The sequence below is a fragment of the Pelophylax lessonae genome (assembly GCF_965119305.1).
Source record: "Pelophylax lessonae genome assembly, chromosome: 7".
Lineage (NCBI taxonomy): Eukaryota > Metazoa > Chordata > Amphibia > Anura > Ranidae > Pelophylax > Pelophylax lessonae.
In genome coordinates, this window is record NC_138774.1 from 285,253,370 (window position 1) to 285,269,028 (window position 15,659).

The window sequence follows — 15,659 nt, forward strand, 5'->3', positions numbered from 1 at the left end:
GTACCTCTGGGTCGCAAGAAAAAGGAAAGCCGTTCAGATCTTCTGGAGGTTCCAAGAAGTCATGGTCAGGTAAATTAAAGACTGGCCAGTCCGGTTCTGCAGACAAATCCTTGTCTGCATGAAGGGGCGCCCTCACCCGCTTCTGGGGTGGGGGGGGACGTCTTTGCTTCTTTCCGGAACCATGGAATTCCATGATTCATCATGACAAATGGGTTCACGGACTGATCCAACCAGGGTACAAGATTGAATTCCGGTCTCGGCCGTCAGACAGGTTTTTCCCATCCAATCTTCATCTATCTCCAGATCGGTTAAGGGATGTACGAGAGGCGGTACCAGATCTGCTTGCACAAAGGGTGATTGTGGCGGTTCCCTCTCAGGAATGCTTTCAAGGGTTTTATTCAAACCTGTTTACCGTGCCCAGAAAAGAGGGCAAGGTGCGTCCAATCCTGGATCTCAAGGCTCTGAACCGCTTCATGTGCGTACAGAAGTTTTGGATGGAATCTATCTGCATGGTAGTGGCGTGCTTACACCAGGAAGACTTCTTGGCCTCCATAGATATCAAGGACGCATATCTACACATCCCTATCTACGCTGGGCATCAGCGGTTTCTTTACTTTGCAGTAGCAGAGGAGCATTATCAATTTGTGGCGTCTACCCTTTGGTCTCGCCTACGCCCCCAGGGTTTTTAACCAAGCTACTGGCACCAGTGTTGGCATTGCTATGCTAATGGGGGATTGTGGTACTAGGTAGGGTATCTGGACAATCTCCTATTGAGAGCAGACTCTAATTCAGCCCTGTTGGGAGATCTGTCGATCACTGTCAGAACCCTGCAAGAGTTCGGGTGGAACATCAATTTCTCTCCTCACCTTTCCAGGACGGCCCAACATGAGAGATGATAGGCTCCTCCCTACCGGAAACACAATCAATTAAGCACATTTAAAAGGCCCCACCCTTCCCCTCTAGCCCCAGTTTAGATTGTGTTTCTTCCTACCAAAGAAATGCAGCACAAAGACTTACCTGCAGACTCATAGGAGTTGATGAAGGTACCCTGTGAGCCAGGTTCGGCAGAAAGCCACGGGCTCCCCTCGCTGAAACTCTCTGGAGTGGAGGGGGGGGGGGGGACACACCTTACAAGCGGAGCAGTCCCTGCACTCCCGTCCGAGGGAACTCACAGGTCGCCCATTGGCAAGCCCTCAGTCGCTTCCTAGTGGTTCCAGGTCTTGTTCTCCGGCATTAGCAGCTCTCCTCCTGTTTGAAGATTTGAATTTCCCGCCGCCACAATCAAGAGGATGGGCGTTCCAGACCTCGCTCTCAAACCGGAACTTCTGGCACAGACGTCAGAGGAGCGCGACATGGGAAGGAAAAGAAGCATGGAGGAGACGCCGGAACCGCTAGACAGCGGTAAAGCAGATTCCAAGACGTCCACAGCTAGGATTCCTGCTTCGGAAATGAGGTCCTCCATGACTCAACCTCCGGGGAAGGAGGAGGAGAGACAGTCCCAGGTGTCGGCAGCTAAGAACCAGATCGGACAAGGTAAGTGATATTTCGTATCCTTACTGACCTAGGGAAAGCCTGCTAGTAGCCGACATGTGCCTGGAACTATTTCATTTCCTTGACCCTAGTAGTTTGTTTTACCTTCATGCTATGGTCCCTACTTTTTGATGTCATTTTAGGAAGGGTGATACTTAAATGTTTATTGTATCCAGGGCGGTTCACAAGAGGCTACTTCAGTACCTACTGTGCATAAGAGATGTGGTTATTGTTCAGATAAGTTACCCAGTTCCCACACTAGACCATTCTGCTATAAGTGTATTCATAAATTGTCAGGAAGGGAAACTTCAGACTTTATGAAAGACTTTTTTTAATAGTATGCAAGAACAAATGCTTTCTACTATGTCAGCAGTGCAGTGGCGGAGCCAGAGGGCTAGCTGGGGTGGCATTTGACACCCCAGACAAAGTCCTCGCCACCCCTGTTGCCACCCCGCTCGCTCGCGCTGCGCTCCTATAACGAGTGGGCGGCCGCCGGCCGCAGCTAGCTAGTTCTTCTCGAGACCGAGAGGAGATGGATGACTCAGATGAGGAGGAGACTGACTGTTAATCAGAGGCAGAGTGCGCAGCGCGGTGAGCAGCAACAGCAGCGGGCGCCGCCGTGTGAGCCGCTGCACAGCTAACCAATCAAGCGTGCCTGCACACCTGATTGGTTCGCTGTGCCGCTACTCACGCATGTGATTGGTTGGCCAGCCTGTGTGTGTGTGTGAGTACTAGCTGCGGGGGCGGGCCGGGCCGGCATGTCACGTGGTGGGTGGACACTGACTGGACCGTGGAGGATTTCTTCTTCACCGTGGCGTGACCTCGAGTCTTGTCTACCAGCAGCTGCAGTTAGTACCACCTAAACCTTACCTCCTCCTGCTGCTGTAATCGTCCATTAGGTAAGTCTCTCTGGTGGTCTCAGGTCTCTCGCTCTGGATTCTGGAATGGATGATAGTCTTCTAATTTACTACTATTAGCTCATGATGGGCGGCTGGGCCAATGTGAAATGATAAAGTCACTGAGTGTCACTGTCAGATCAAATGTCAGAGTGAGAAATGACTGCCAGTCATTTCTCACTCTGACATGTGATATATCTGACACTCAGTGACTTTATCATTTCACATTGGCCCAGCCGCCCATCATGAGCTAATAGTAAATTAGAAGACTATCATCCATTCTTCCAGACCAGAGACCACCTGACCACCAGTCAATGACTGGTGGTCACTGGTCAGGTGGTCTCTGGAATGGATGATAGTCTTCTAATTAATACTATAGCTCATGATGGGCGGCTGGGCCAATGTGAAATGAAAGTCACTGAGTGTCAGATATATCACATGTCAGAGTGATAAATGACTGGTGGTGGTCACTGGAATGGACAAACTCTTCTAATTTATACTATAGCCCAATTTGAAATTATAAAGTCAGATATATCAAATGTCAGAGTGAGAAATGTGTATTTGCAGACTGACTGAGGAGCTTCTTCTGTTTGAATGAAAGTTCATGCAGACTTGATAGCAAATGTTCATTCTCCATCATGGCCCCATATTGTATGCAGGAACATAGCCACAGTCTCTCCTGCTTGCACCCAAGATGGACGATGACATCTGTAGTGAATGTAGAGCAGTGCACAAGACTGCAACTAATGCGTCCTGCTTGTTCCAAACAAATGGAAGTGGGTCTGTACAGACGCACCGCCCGCTTCCTCTCCCGGCAGCTGACGTCACATCCAGGCCGGGGAGACTTTACCTATCAGCGCGCCGCAGCCCCGGCCTGTACAGATGCGGAGTTCGGCTGCAAGGGAGAAAAAAGTATTATAAAAAAAAAACTCGAGTTTCAAAAAAAAAAAAACGTTTCTAACCAAAAAATCGATAAATCGATTAAATCGATTTATCGCCCAGCCCTTATGTATGTATGTATGTGTGTATATATATATATATATATATATATATATATATATATATATATATATATATATATATATATATATATATATCACACACACACATGTATATTGACCCCCCAAAATAATACCTTGCCACCCCTGTTTTAAAAGTCTAGCTCCGCCACTGCAGCAGTGCGGTCTAGTTTAGTTACAGCTATCAGAGTGGAAGAGGTAGATCCTTCAGCAAAAGCAGGGACTTCTCATCAGGAAAACCCTCTCTGTATAGCAGGGCCTGCAGCCACTACAACAGCTACACAAGGTCTTCCATCAGCACAGGTAGTATATTCCCAGAAGATAACCGCTCAAATTCCCCATCCTGTTTAGAGGATGGGGATAATAGGGACTCGGATACCTCTCAGGAGATAGAGTCTACCAAAAACCTGTTTGGATTAGAAAACATGCAGAGTCTTCTTCAAGCTATATATGCTACAGAAGAGATTCCTGATTTACCTAAGGAGGTCTCAGCACAGGACAAGCTCTACAAGGGGATAGGAAGAAACCCTTCTAGGGTTTTTCACATTCATCATTCCCTAAAGAGTCTAATCCTTCACCAATGGCAAGTGCCTGAAAACAGGTTAAGCAAAGGGAATTCTTGGAAAAGAAGATTTCCCTTTTAAAGATGAGGATGCGGATAAATTCCTTAAAAGGCCAAAAATAGATGCCCCCCTAGCACAGGTCTCCAGGAAATCAGACCTTTCCTTTCTTGATGCAGGTAGTATCAAAGATACTATGAATAGGAAAGTAGAGACATTGCTGGGAAAAGCTTGGGATTCCAATGCTAAAGCAATGGGGACAGCCCTAACAGCTTCCTGTGTCGCTAGAAATGCCTTTTCTTGGGTAGAGAAATTAAATAGAAGTTTTACTCAACTAAAAGCCCAGGATATCCAAGACGCCCTGGCAACAATTGCCAAGGCAGTAGCATATCTAGCAGACGCCGGAGTAGACTCAGTAGAAGCCACTGCAAAGACAGGGGCACTTATGAACTCAGCCAGAAGGGCCATTTGGCTTAAGGAATGGGAAGGAGACATCACGTCCAAGACCAAGCTCTGTGGTCTTCCATTCGAGGGATCTCTCTTGTTTGGTTCAGGGCTTGATGAAGTCCTTTCTAGATCCTCAGAAAAAGGGGTTAAATTTCCCACAAAAACAAAACAAACCAATAAAAAGTTTTTTTTCGTGGCCCTAGGGATAATAAGCAGCCAAACAGGAGAGAAGCTACAAAAAATTGGAGCTTCCGGAGGGATAAGACAAGAAATTTTCCTTCTTCTTCCAACGCAGCTATTAGGGACAAAAAATGACTTTTCAGTCATAAGAAGGGTTGGACTGGATCCCTTTTTTCTAACAAAGAGTGACAACCTCCCTTTTCTCCCCCAACTCCCTGCAAACAGACTACAATCCAAAAACTGCTCTTATAGTCCCTCTAATGACCCCTATACACATTACCAAAAGAAAGGCAAGGGAAAAACCCAGGATGCTTCCAAGGATTCAAAGACTGGGGAAGTTACTGGTGCGCATACCAGCACCAAAAGCCCGGTGTTTCCGAGGGCCTTGTTCCCACTTCCTGGTGGCATCAAGACCCATGGAAAAACACTACCAGATCAAAACTCAAAAGAATACAGGAAGCATCCCGGCCACTTCAGGGGATCAACCCCTGACAGGAAAACTAAGGTCCTTCCAAAAACGCCTCTGGGCAAGAAGGATAAAAACCTTGCACAAGGAACCCATCTTCCTTCCACAGGCCCAGAACTCTCTGAAGTGGGGGTCCGACCATGTCAGAAACAGACAGCGGCTACGCAAACCAGCCAATATCTTCCCTCCTCTGATACCCTTTCCAGAAAGAATCCACAAATGGACCGGGGATTAAGGACGGAATTTAATTCGGTCCACTCCCAGACCTCTCCAAAGAGCAGGATCCCTATCCCAGGAGGTAATGCCCATGGCTCGCCAGTGGCATCTACCAGTTCCCTCGGACCTTACATTCCAGAGTCTAGTACAACATCAGTACCCAGAGTTCCGTCCTGTGACTCCTTGGTTACTGAAAGAAAAATACTCAAGGCAAAGGGATGCTCAGAGTGATAGATACTCTTACTGAGTAGAAAAACGGTAACCAGAAACATCTACACTAAAATTTGGAAGAGATTCGGTACCTGGCGGAAACAAAAGAATTTTGCTTCCACCTCTACTCCAATTATTTTAGAGTTTTTGCAAGATGGAGTAGATAAGGGTGTGGCAGTTAACACCCTCAAGGTGCAAATCGCAGCTCTTTCCTTTTTCCTAGACACCAGTTTGGCAAAAGATCCACTGATTAAGAGATTTTTGTTAGCCAGTAGTAGAGTTACTCATATTATAAAAGACAGGTTCCCTCCCTGGAACCTAAATAAGGTCTTAGAGACATTATCTAAAGATCATGTAAAGAAATCGGGTGCGCTGCCCTAGTGCATATGTGCAACATACAAAATGATGCAAACAAATAAACCAAAAATGCAATAATAATGCAAAAAAATGAAAATGTATGCAATTCATGTAAAACAAAAAATGTCCAGAAGGTGACTAGTGATACACCAATGTGCAATAAACATCCATGTTATAAGTCCATAAATAAAGTGCAAAAAATGGTGACATAAACTTCCAGCTTGGGGAAAGATGAACTGTGATTGGAAGGTGCAAAGTCCCACCACCACCTTGGCCTCTTACCAGAAGTTAAACGTTAAGGGCATATATGAATATGACCGCTCCAAAGGTCATGCAGCCAGGTAGAAAAGTTCCCAGAAATGCAGAAGGCACTCTGACACACTCGTGCTCCCTAGACTCTTACCGGACAAAAGCCAAACAAGAAGCCTGGTTCTATGGTGATGAGTGGTCCTGCCGGGGGTTACTGGACTCTAGGATGGCTGATGTAGTTGCTTGTGTCCAAGAGGAACAGACCCAGTCAGAAAGCCTGACGAAAGAAGATCCTGCCAAAGGTGACTAGACTCTGATTTGCTGCTGTAACTCCTTAGTCTGGTTGACCTCAATAATAGGGGACACAACAGAGGGGACCGCAATGGTGCATTACCAACAGTAGATTTTTATTAAAAACAAATGGTTGCACTTACAGTTGTGAAGACAATAATAGCGAGTTCCCTCACGGAGGAGCTGTATGGCGGGGTCCGCCTGCAGTGCGGACCGCTGCCTGGTCTAGATGTGATGACCTCCTATCTAAGTGGATGCCCTATCGGGAGAAACGCGTCAGCGAGGAGGCGCCGCGTCATCACATCTAGACCAGGCAGCGGTCCGCACTGCAGGCGGACCCCGCCATACAGCTCCTCCGTGAGGGAACTCGCTATTATTGTCTTCACAACTGTAAGTGCAACCATTTGTTTTTAATAAAAATCTACTGTTGGTAATGCACTATTGCGGTCCCCTCTGTTGTGTCCCCTATTATTGAGGTCAACCAGACTAAGGAGTTACAGCAGCCAATCAGAGTCTAGTCACCTTTTGGCAGGATCTTCTTTCGTCAGGCTTTCTGACTGGGTCTGTTCCTCTTGGACACAAGCAACTACATCAGCCATCCTAGAGTCCAGTAACCCCCGGCAGGACCACTCATCACCATAGAACCAGGCTTCTTGTTTGGCTTTTGTCCGGTAAGAGTCTAGGGAGCACGAGTGTGTCAGAGTGCCTTCTGTATTTCTGGGAACTTTTCTACCTGGCTGCATGACCTTTGGAGCGGTCATATTCATATATGCCCTTAACGTTTAACTTCTGGTAAGAGGCCAAGCTGGTGGTGGGACTTTGCACCTTCCAATCACAGTTCACCTTTCCCCAAGCTGGAAGTTTGTCACCATTTTTTCCACTTTATTTATGGACTTATAACATGGATGTTTATTGCACATTGGTGTATCACTAGTCACCTTCTGGACATTTTTTGTTTTACATGAATTGCATACGTTTTCATTTTTTTGCATTATTATTGCATTTTTGGTTTATTTGTTTGCATCATTTTGTATGTTGCACATATGCACTAGGGCAGCGCACCTGATTTCTTTACATATTCTACAACATACACTCGAAGGTAGCAGCACACCCTATATTGAATCAGCGCACTTTCCTACCCACCACATTATCTAAAGATCCTTTTGAACCAATAAAAGAAATTTCTTTAAAGTTTCTATCCTTAAAAAAAACCTTTTTGTTAGCTATCACTACAGCTAGAAGAATAGGTGATTTACAGACTCTGTCTATTAAAGAGCCTTTTATGTTGGTTTTCCCAGATAGGATAGTCCTAAAACCAGATCCCTTATACTTACCTAAGGTAGCATCCTCCTTTCACAGGACGCAGGAGATAAATCTACCTTCCTTCTGTGATAGACCAAAAAATGACAAGGAAAAAACTTTCCATTGTATTGATGTGAGAAGAGCTCTCCTCACCTATCTAGAAAGAACAAAAGATTTCAGGAGATCAAACCATCTACTGGTCCTTCATTCAGGGCCTAGGAAGGGTTTGCAGGCTTCAAAGCCTTCACTAGCAAGGTGGATTAGGCAAACAATTACCACTTCTAATGAATTGTCAGGCCTTCCTGCTCCAACCAAGATAAAAGCGCACTCAACAAGAGCCGTCGCCACATCCTGGGCTGAGAAGGCAGGAGCCTCATGGGAACAAATCCGCACGGCAGCCACCTGGTCCAGTCATGACACCTTCCTGAAACATTACCGCATTGACATACTGTCTCAACAAGACCTAGCCTTTGGCCGAAAAGTCTTGCAGGCAGTGGTCCCAGCCTAAGGTAGGCAGGTCTCTATTATCCTCTCATGTTGGGCCGTCCTGGAAAGGTGAGGAGAGAAAACCTACCGTTAGTTCACCGGTAACGGTCTTTTCTTACGAGCCTTTCCAGGGCGGCCCGCCTACCCACCCTATTTAAAGGGGTGCATAATGTTATGCATGACTGTAGGTGATAAATGCCTATAATATTGTCTAAAACATTTCTCTCAATTAAATTTTGGTTGTTGGAAGTTACTCTATTACAACTGGGGCTAGAGGGGAAGGGTGGGGCCTTTTTAAATGTGCTTAATTGATTGTGTTTCCGGTAGGGAGGAGCCTATCATCTCTCATGTTGGGCCGTCCTGGAAAGGCTCGTAAGAAAAGACCGTTACCGGTGAACTAACGGTAGGTTTTCAATTTCAAGAAATCCGTCCTGATACCTTCATTGAGACTGGATTATCTGGGCCTGACTCTGGATGCCGGTTTGGCGAGCGTCTTTCTTCCTCTGGACAAGCTGCAGAAGTTACAGGGGGCGATTCGGTTGCTGTCGGCAAACAATATGTCCGATTTGCATGCGTGCCTGGGGTCTGATGGTATCGACCTTCGAGGGGGTTCTATTTGCTCAGTTCCACACGAGACCTTTTACAAGGTTGATTCTTGGAATGGAACAAGGATCCGAAGTCCTTGGACAATTTGATTCGCTTGAGCCACAACACAAAGTCTGCTCTGTTGTAGTGGCTTCATTCACCAGCACTATGCCAGGGTAAGTTTTTTTTCCTGCCATTGTTTTGGACCGTGGTGACCACGGATGCCAGCCTGTCAGGCTGGGCCGGGGTGCTGGGAAAGCTCTGCACTCAGGTAACATGGACAGTGGAAAAGTCAAAACTACCGATCAGTTTTTTGGAGCTCAGACCAATAAAGCTTTGTCTGAGACCATGGATGACTCGTCTGCGAGATTGTCCAGTTCGGATTCATATTTTTTATTTTCTCTTCTTCTTTTTTTATTTTATTTTTTTTTATTTTGTTTTTTTTTATTTTCTTCTCTTTTTTTATTTTCTTTTTTCTTTTTTATTTGTTTTTTATTTCATTTTATTTTATTTTTATTTTAATATATGAGGAACTGCAAATAACCAACACATGCCAGTTCCATACCCACATCTATATAAATTTAGAAGACAGGAAGAGACAGACATCACACTGTATAAGTGTCTAGGACCAAAAACTTACAGTGGATCTGATAAAAATTGGACTTTATTGGGTATGGTCTAGCTCACAGGTGTCAAACACAAGGCCCGCGGGCCAAATCCGGCCCTCAAGGCCATTTCATGTGGCCCTTGCACCTCTCCTGCAACTGCAGGAGAGCTCCAGCCCTCTTCTGGCCCTCTTCCAGACCTTGTACTTTTTGCTTTTCAGCAATGCCTACAGCTTCTTCCCAGCAGCAGCACAAGCTAAGGGGGTGCACTGTGATGTAAGGGAGGGTGGGTGGGTGACTCAATTTCTGATGGTGGGGAGGCTCTTGATGTCTTATGTAAGAGTAGGGGATGCTCTGGACATCTAGTCTTACAGATACAACCAGCCCTTTTGAGGGCAATAATAATGCTGATGCGGCCCGCGATTAAATTAACTTTGACACCTCTGGTCTAGCTAATTGGTGGCTGCAGGTGGCATTTCCATCTCTGTATGGATATACACCTTACCTGCTGAGACCCCTTGGCTTCTCTAGGTTTGGTCCGATCCACAACACCCTCGAGGCTCCTCTGTGACCCACTTGAGGGTAATTTTTGGAGGTATTTCTGTTCAAGCTGTATGGGCTAACTGGAGCTACAGATGTCAAGGTAGATTGCCTTTGTCAATAGCTACAAAGGACACTAGTCAATCATAATGGTTCATGAGGAAGCTACTTCTCATCTATTTTGTGAAACGCGTCAAACCATATGAATTATACCGAATGTCCTTTTTATGTTTTGTGTGCCATGTACAAGTTGCAATGTATTTTATATGACAATATCTGATATGTTTTTAACCATTATCACAATAAAATTTTGAATGTTTCACCTTCCATGTGGTGCTCCATTATTAGCCAGGGATCCTCAATCTATGGCCCTCCAGCTGTTGCAGAACTACACATCCCATGAGGCATTGTAAAACTCTGACATTCACAGACATGACTAGGCATGATGGGAATTGTAGTTCCTGAACAACTGGAGAGCCTTAGTTTGAAGACCCCCCTGAGCTAGACCATACCCAATAAAGTCCAATTTTTATCAGATCCACTAAGTTTTTGCTCCTAGACACTGATGCAGTGTGATGTCTGTCTCTTCCTGTCTTCTTTCTTTTTTATTTATTTTTTTTATTATTTATTTTTTTTTATTTATTTTTTTATTTTATTTTTCATTTTTATTTTATTCCATGCTCTAGCACTTCCAAGTATTAGCTCTGTTGTCTCCTCCCATGCTAATTTCTATGGCTTCTCCAGAGCCTCTCCCCTCCTCTGCAACTCCCCACAACTTTAATAAAACACATCCTGAAAAATGTCCACACAAATAATATTTCCACAACACTTCTAAGAAGAGTATTGATGGGACAAAAAAAAAGATGTTAGTGTAACTTTTAAAGTTTTGCAAACTATATACATACTGAAATATGGGGCTTCTTTCATTATCTTTTAATTCTCTTTTTAATAGGAGATTTAAAAAAACAAAAACTTTTTTTTTTTTTTAAAGAAATACATTTTTTTTTTTTTTACAGTAATGTAGGAATCCATAAGTCAGTGAATCTAAGAGCTCTAGGAGTTAATATCTAATTAGGAGTAATAAAGATTATTTGATAGCAATTTAGCTCTAATGTATGTTTCTTGTAAATACATTATATTAAAAATGGAACTATCCAAAGCCTGAAGAATACATAAAGAAAATCCCAACACCAAGCAGAATGGGGCCCAGAAGGCGCATATTAAACTCTTTTTGTTCTAAATTATTGATAACAAGGCTTACCTGTAGGTACAGTAAAAATCTCCTAAACTTACTGGAATTTGGAGCTATGCACACTGGATCCAGCCGGTGACTTCACTTGCGCATGCGCTCTGAAGGTCAAGAGATACCGTGCTGCATCTTCAGAGCTTCAGCTTTTCTCCCATCCTCTGGAAGTCTCTTCCTGAATTTGTCTAGACATACCCTCATCCTCTGGAACTCTGTACCCCAATCTGTCTGGTCATCTCCTAGTCCTGATCTCAGGCTCACAATGTAAAAATGACTTGGGACGGGACGGTGTATACAAGGGGTGGGGCAATGTGGACGGAACGGTCTATACAAGGGGTGGGGCAATGTATACAGGGACGGGACGGTCTATACAAGGGGTGGGGCAATGTATACAGGGACGGGACGGTGTTTACAGGGGACGGTGTATACACGGGTGGGACGGTGTTTACAGGGGGCGGTATATACACGGGTGGGACGGTGTTTTACAGGGGGCGATGTATACAGGGGACGGTGTATACACGGGTGGGACAGGGCAGGGGCGGTGTTTACAGGGGGCGATTGTATACAGGGGGCAATGTATACAGGGGTGGGACGGTGTATACAGGGCTGGGACGGTGTATACAGGGGGCGGTATATACACGGGTGGGCCGGTGTTTACAGGGGGCGGAGTATACAGGGGTGGGACGGTGTTTACAGGGGACGGTGTATACACGGGTGGGACGGTGTTTACAGGGGGCGGTATATACATGGGTGGGACGGTGTTTTACAGGGGGCGATGTATACAGGGGACGGTGTATACACGGGTGGGACAGGGCAGGGGCGGTGTTTACAGGGGGCAATGTATACAGGGGTGGGACGGTGTATACAGGGGGCGATGTATACAGGGGTTGGACGGTGTATACAGGGGGCGGTATATACACGGGTGGGCCGGTGTTTACAGGGGGCGGAGTATACAGGGGTGGGACGGTGTTTACAGAGGGCGGTGTATACAGGGGGCGGTGTATACAGGGGGCAGTGTATACAGGGGTGGGACGGTGTTTACAGAGGGCAATGTATACAGGGGTGGGGCGGTGTTTACAGAGGGCAATGTATACAGGGGTGGGACGGTGTATACAGAGGTGGGACGGTGTTTACAGAGGGCAATGTATACAGGGGTGGGACGGTGTATACAGAGGTGGGACGGTGTTTACAGAGGGTGGTGTATACAGGGGTGGGACGGTGTTTACAGAGGGCGGTGTATACAGGGGTGGGACGGTGTTTACAGAGGGCGGTGTATACAGGGGGCGGTATATACACGGGTGGGATGGTGTTTACAGGGGACGGTGTATACACGGGTGGGACGGTGTTTACAGGGGGTGATGTATACAGGGGTGGGACGGGTGTATACAGGGGTGGGGTGGTGTATACAGAGCGTGATGTATACAGGGCGTGATGTATACAGGGGTGGGACGGTGTATACAGGGGTGGGACGGTGTATACAGGGGTGGGACGGTGTTCCCAATTTCACATTAAGAGTGGTACATAGTTATCAATATCATAGCCAGGTCTTGACAATATTTTTGTGTGTAAAAGATTGATAAAGAAATAAACATTTAGCGATTATCACTACAAAATCAAACTTTTATTATTAGAAGATTGCAATCCATCCGGTACATTTCTTTATCAGGTACGAGAGAATTGAGATTCCGCTTCATGTGGTTCCACAAGAAACAATCCGGAAAGTATGTCTGGAGTCGGCTGTGGAACTTCCCAGAATCCTTTGCCAGGAAGAGCAGGATGCCTATCGTAGAATACACAGGTATGCAACACAATCCAGGCTGAAGAAATACGAGAGCCGTCTGTGTGCATTCAATCAGAATCATTGTGCAGTGATCCCAGCATGAAAAAAGTGCAGGAACTTCCTGTAATGAAGACCGTCCACTGCTGCTTGCTCTACTTGTGGAGGATGATGGCTCTTGTCTCCGCCCCCTCCTGTCGTTTTCTGCAGGCAGCCTGTAGTGGGCGGAGTCTGTTTGACCACTCCGCCCGCTCTGCTCTTTCTACAGGCATACCCCACTTTTAAGTACACAATAGGACCAAAGCATGTATGTAAAATAAAAATGTATACTTTTTTTTTTACTTCTCAATGTATGTAAATACACTAACTCTATGGACCATAGACGTCACTAGTAGATAGGGGAGCAGTGCCATGTCAAGCAGACCAAGATTTCCCATAGACGTCAATGTTAGACAGGGAGCGGTGCCACGCCAAGCTGGCTGAGATTTGCCATAGACGTCAATGTTAAGACAGGGATCGATGCCGCGCCAAGCTGGCCGAGATTTCCCATCGACGTCAATGTTAAGACAGGGAGCAGTGCCGCGCCAAGCTGGCCGAGATTTCCCATTGACGTCAATTTTAAGACCGGGAGCATTGCCGCGCCAAGCTGGCCGAGATTTCCCATCGACGTCAATGTTAAGACAGGGAGCAGTGCCGCGCCAAGCTGGCCAAGATTTCCCAGGGAGCAGTGCCGCGCCAAGCTGGCCGAGATTTCCCAATTTAATTTTATAACCTAATCCTGCTTTAAACTTCACAACTTTATCCCTGACCTGTCTGGTGTGTTCCTTGGCCTTTACAATGTTTTCTAATCACTAAGGTTTTTTTTAACAGACCTCTATGAGCTTCATAGATCACACACAGGTGTACTCTATTTACTAATTTGGTGACTTCTGAAGACAATTGGTTCTACTAGATTTTAGTTAGGGGTATCAGAGTAAAGGGGGTGGGGCAGTCTTGGTTAGTAAGTCTGGATGTTGAAGGGCCTGGCTGCCAAACCTTTACAAAAGACTTTTCCTGTGGCTCAGGGATTAGAAGACGGCCAGCAGTGCTGATGTTCTTTTAGGTGTTGCCGGTTTGAACCTGAGGGCATCCATGTAGGCTGAGATCACATTACAGGTACTAGGCCGTGGTTTTGTAAGCCTGGCTGGTTGGCTGAGGGTGTAAGACCCGGTTCCCTAAGCCAGCAATGATTCTAGAGTTGCCGGTTCGAATCTCGGTTCACCTTTTTGAATTTGTGATGACTTTAACTCCTGAAATAGGAGAACGAACACATGAGTTTCTGAGCAGAGGCGAGTAGCTCAGAGGATAAGAGTGTTGACCCCGGGCGCCGTAGACCTGAGTTCGAATCCTTGAAAGCACTGCAGACCCCCAAGGGCAATTCCACAAGAGTGCTGTTCGTGTGCACTGAAGCACTGTAGACCCCCTAAGCGTCAATGAAAGTGCTGAGACCTCCGAGGGCAAGTTCCTAAAAGTGCACAGTAGACCCCCGAGCTCAAATCCCTGAGTGAAAGCTTGGAGGCCATGGACAACCCACCAGTCTGCTCCAGTCCCAGGCCCCCACAGGCCTGTAACATGTGTGGGCATCACATTAGGTCGTGGACACCCTCCCTCTTCGGTCCATGGTCTGTGACATCACTGCAACATATATAAATAGAATGGGCTGTCTTACCGGGGCAGCCCATTCAAAAAGTAGGGACTTAGGTTTTTTTCGGCCTCACCCTATATATATATATATATATATATATATACCCCCCCACCCTGGTGCTGTACAGCACATGAGCCTCCTGTTGGTGGGACAAGGCATGTCCCACCAACAGGAGGTTCAAGTGCTGCACAGCACCAGGACACACATGGCTTCCCTCAGAGGGATTCGAACTCAGGTCTCCAGCAGACCAGTCAGAGCTCTTACCTCTGAGCTACCACCCATGCTCAATCACTGATGTGCTGGTTCTAATATTTCAGGAGTAGTCAAAATGAACACCATTAATAAAAAAAAAAAAATCTAAGTAATAAAGAAGAAGATAATCAAAGTATGTAAAAAAAAAGAAGATAATCAAAGTATGTAAAAAAAAAGAAGATAATCAAAGTATGTAAAAAAAAAAGATAATCAAAGTATGTAAAAAAAAAAGAAGATAATCAAAGTATGTAAAAAAAAGAAGATAATCAAAGTATGTAAAAAAAAAAAGAAGATAATCAAAGTATGTAAAAAAAAGAAGATAATCAAAGTATGTAAAAAAAAAGAAGATAATCAAAGTATGTAAAAAAAAAAAGAAGACAATCAAAGTATGTAAAAAAAAAAGAAGACAAAGTATGTAAAAAAAAAGAAGACAATCAAAGTATGTAAAAAAAAGAAGACAATCAAAGTATGTAAAAAAAAGAAGATAATCAAAGTATGTAAAAAAAAGAAGATAATCAAAGTATGTAAAAAAAAAGAAGATAATCAAAGTATGTAAAAAAAAAGAAGATAATTAAAGTATGTAAAAAAAAGAAGATAATCAAAGTATGTAAAAAAAAAGAAGAAGATAATCAAAGTATGAAAAAAAAGAAGATAATCAAAGTATGTAAAAAAAAAGATAATCAAAGTATGTAAAAAAAAAAGAAGATAATCAAAGTATGTAAAAAAAAAGAAGATAATCAAAGTATGTAAAAAAAAAGAAG

At 44.9% G+C, this 15,659-nt stretch overlaps 1 protein-coding gene across 1 annotated transcript in view; it reads left to right on the plus strand.

The window, feature by feature from the left end:
- The window catches only part of BRCC3 (BRCA1/BRCA2-containing complex subunit 3), a 68,573-nt gene that overhangs the window by 39,346 nt on the left and 13,568 nt on the right, over positions 1 to 15,659 (plus strand). Inside the window, exon 6 of the mRNA XM_082264659.1 lies at positions 12,852 to 12,983. Coding sequence (XP_082120785.1) covers positions 12,852 to 12,983 — 132 coding nt within the window. The remainder of the gene's footprint in view (positions 1 to 12,851; positions 12,984 to 15,659) is intronic.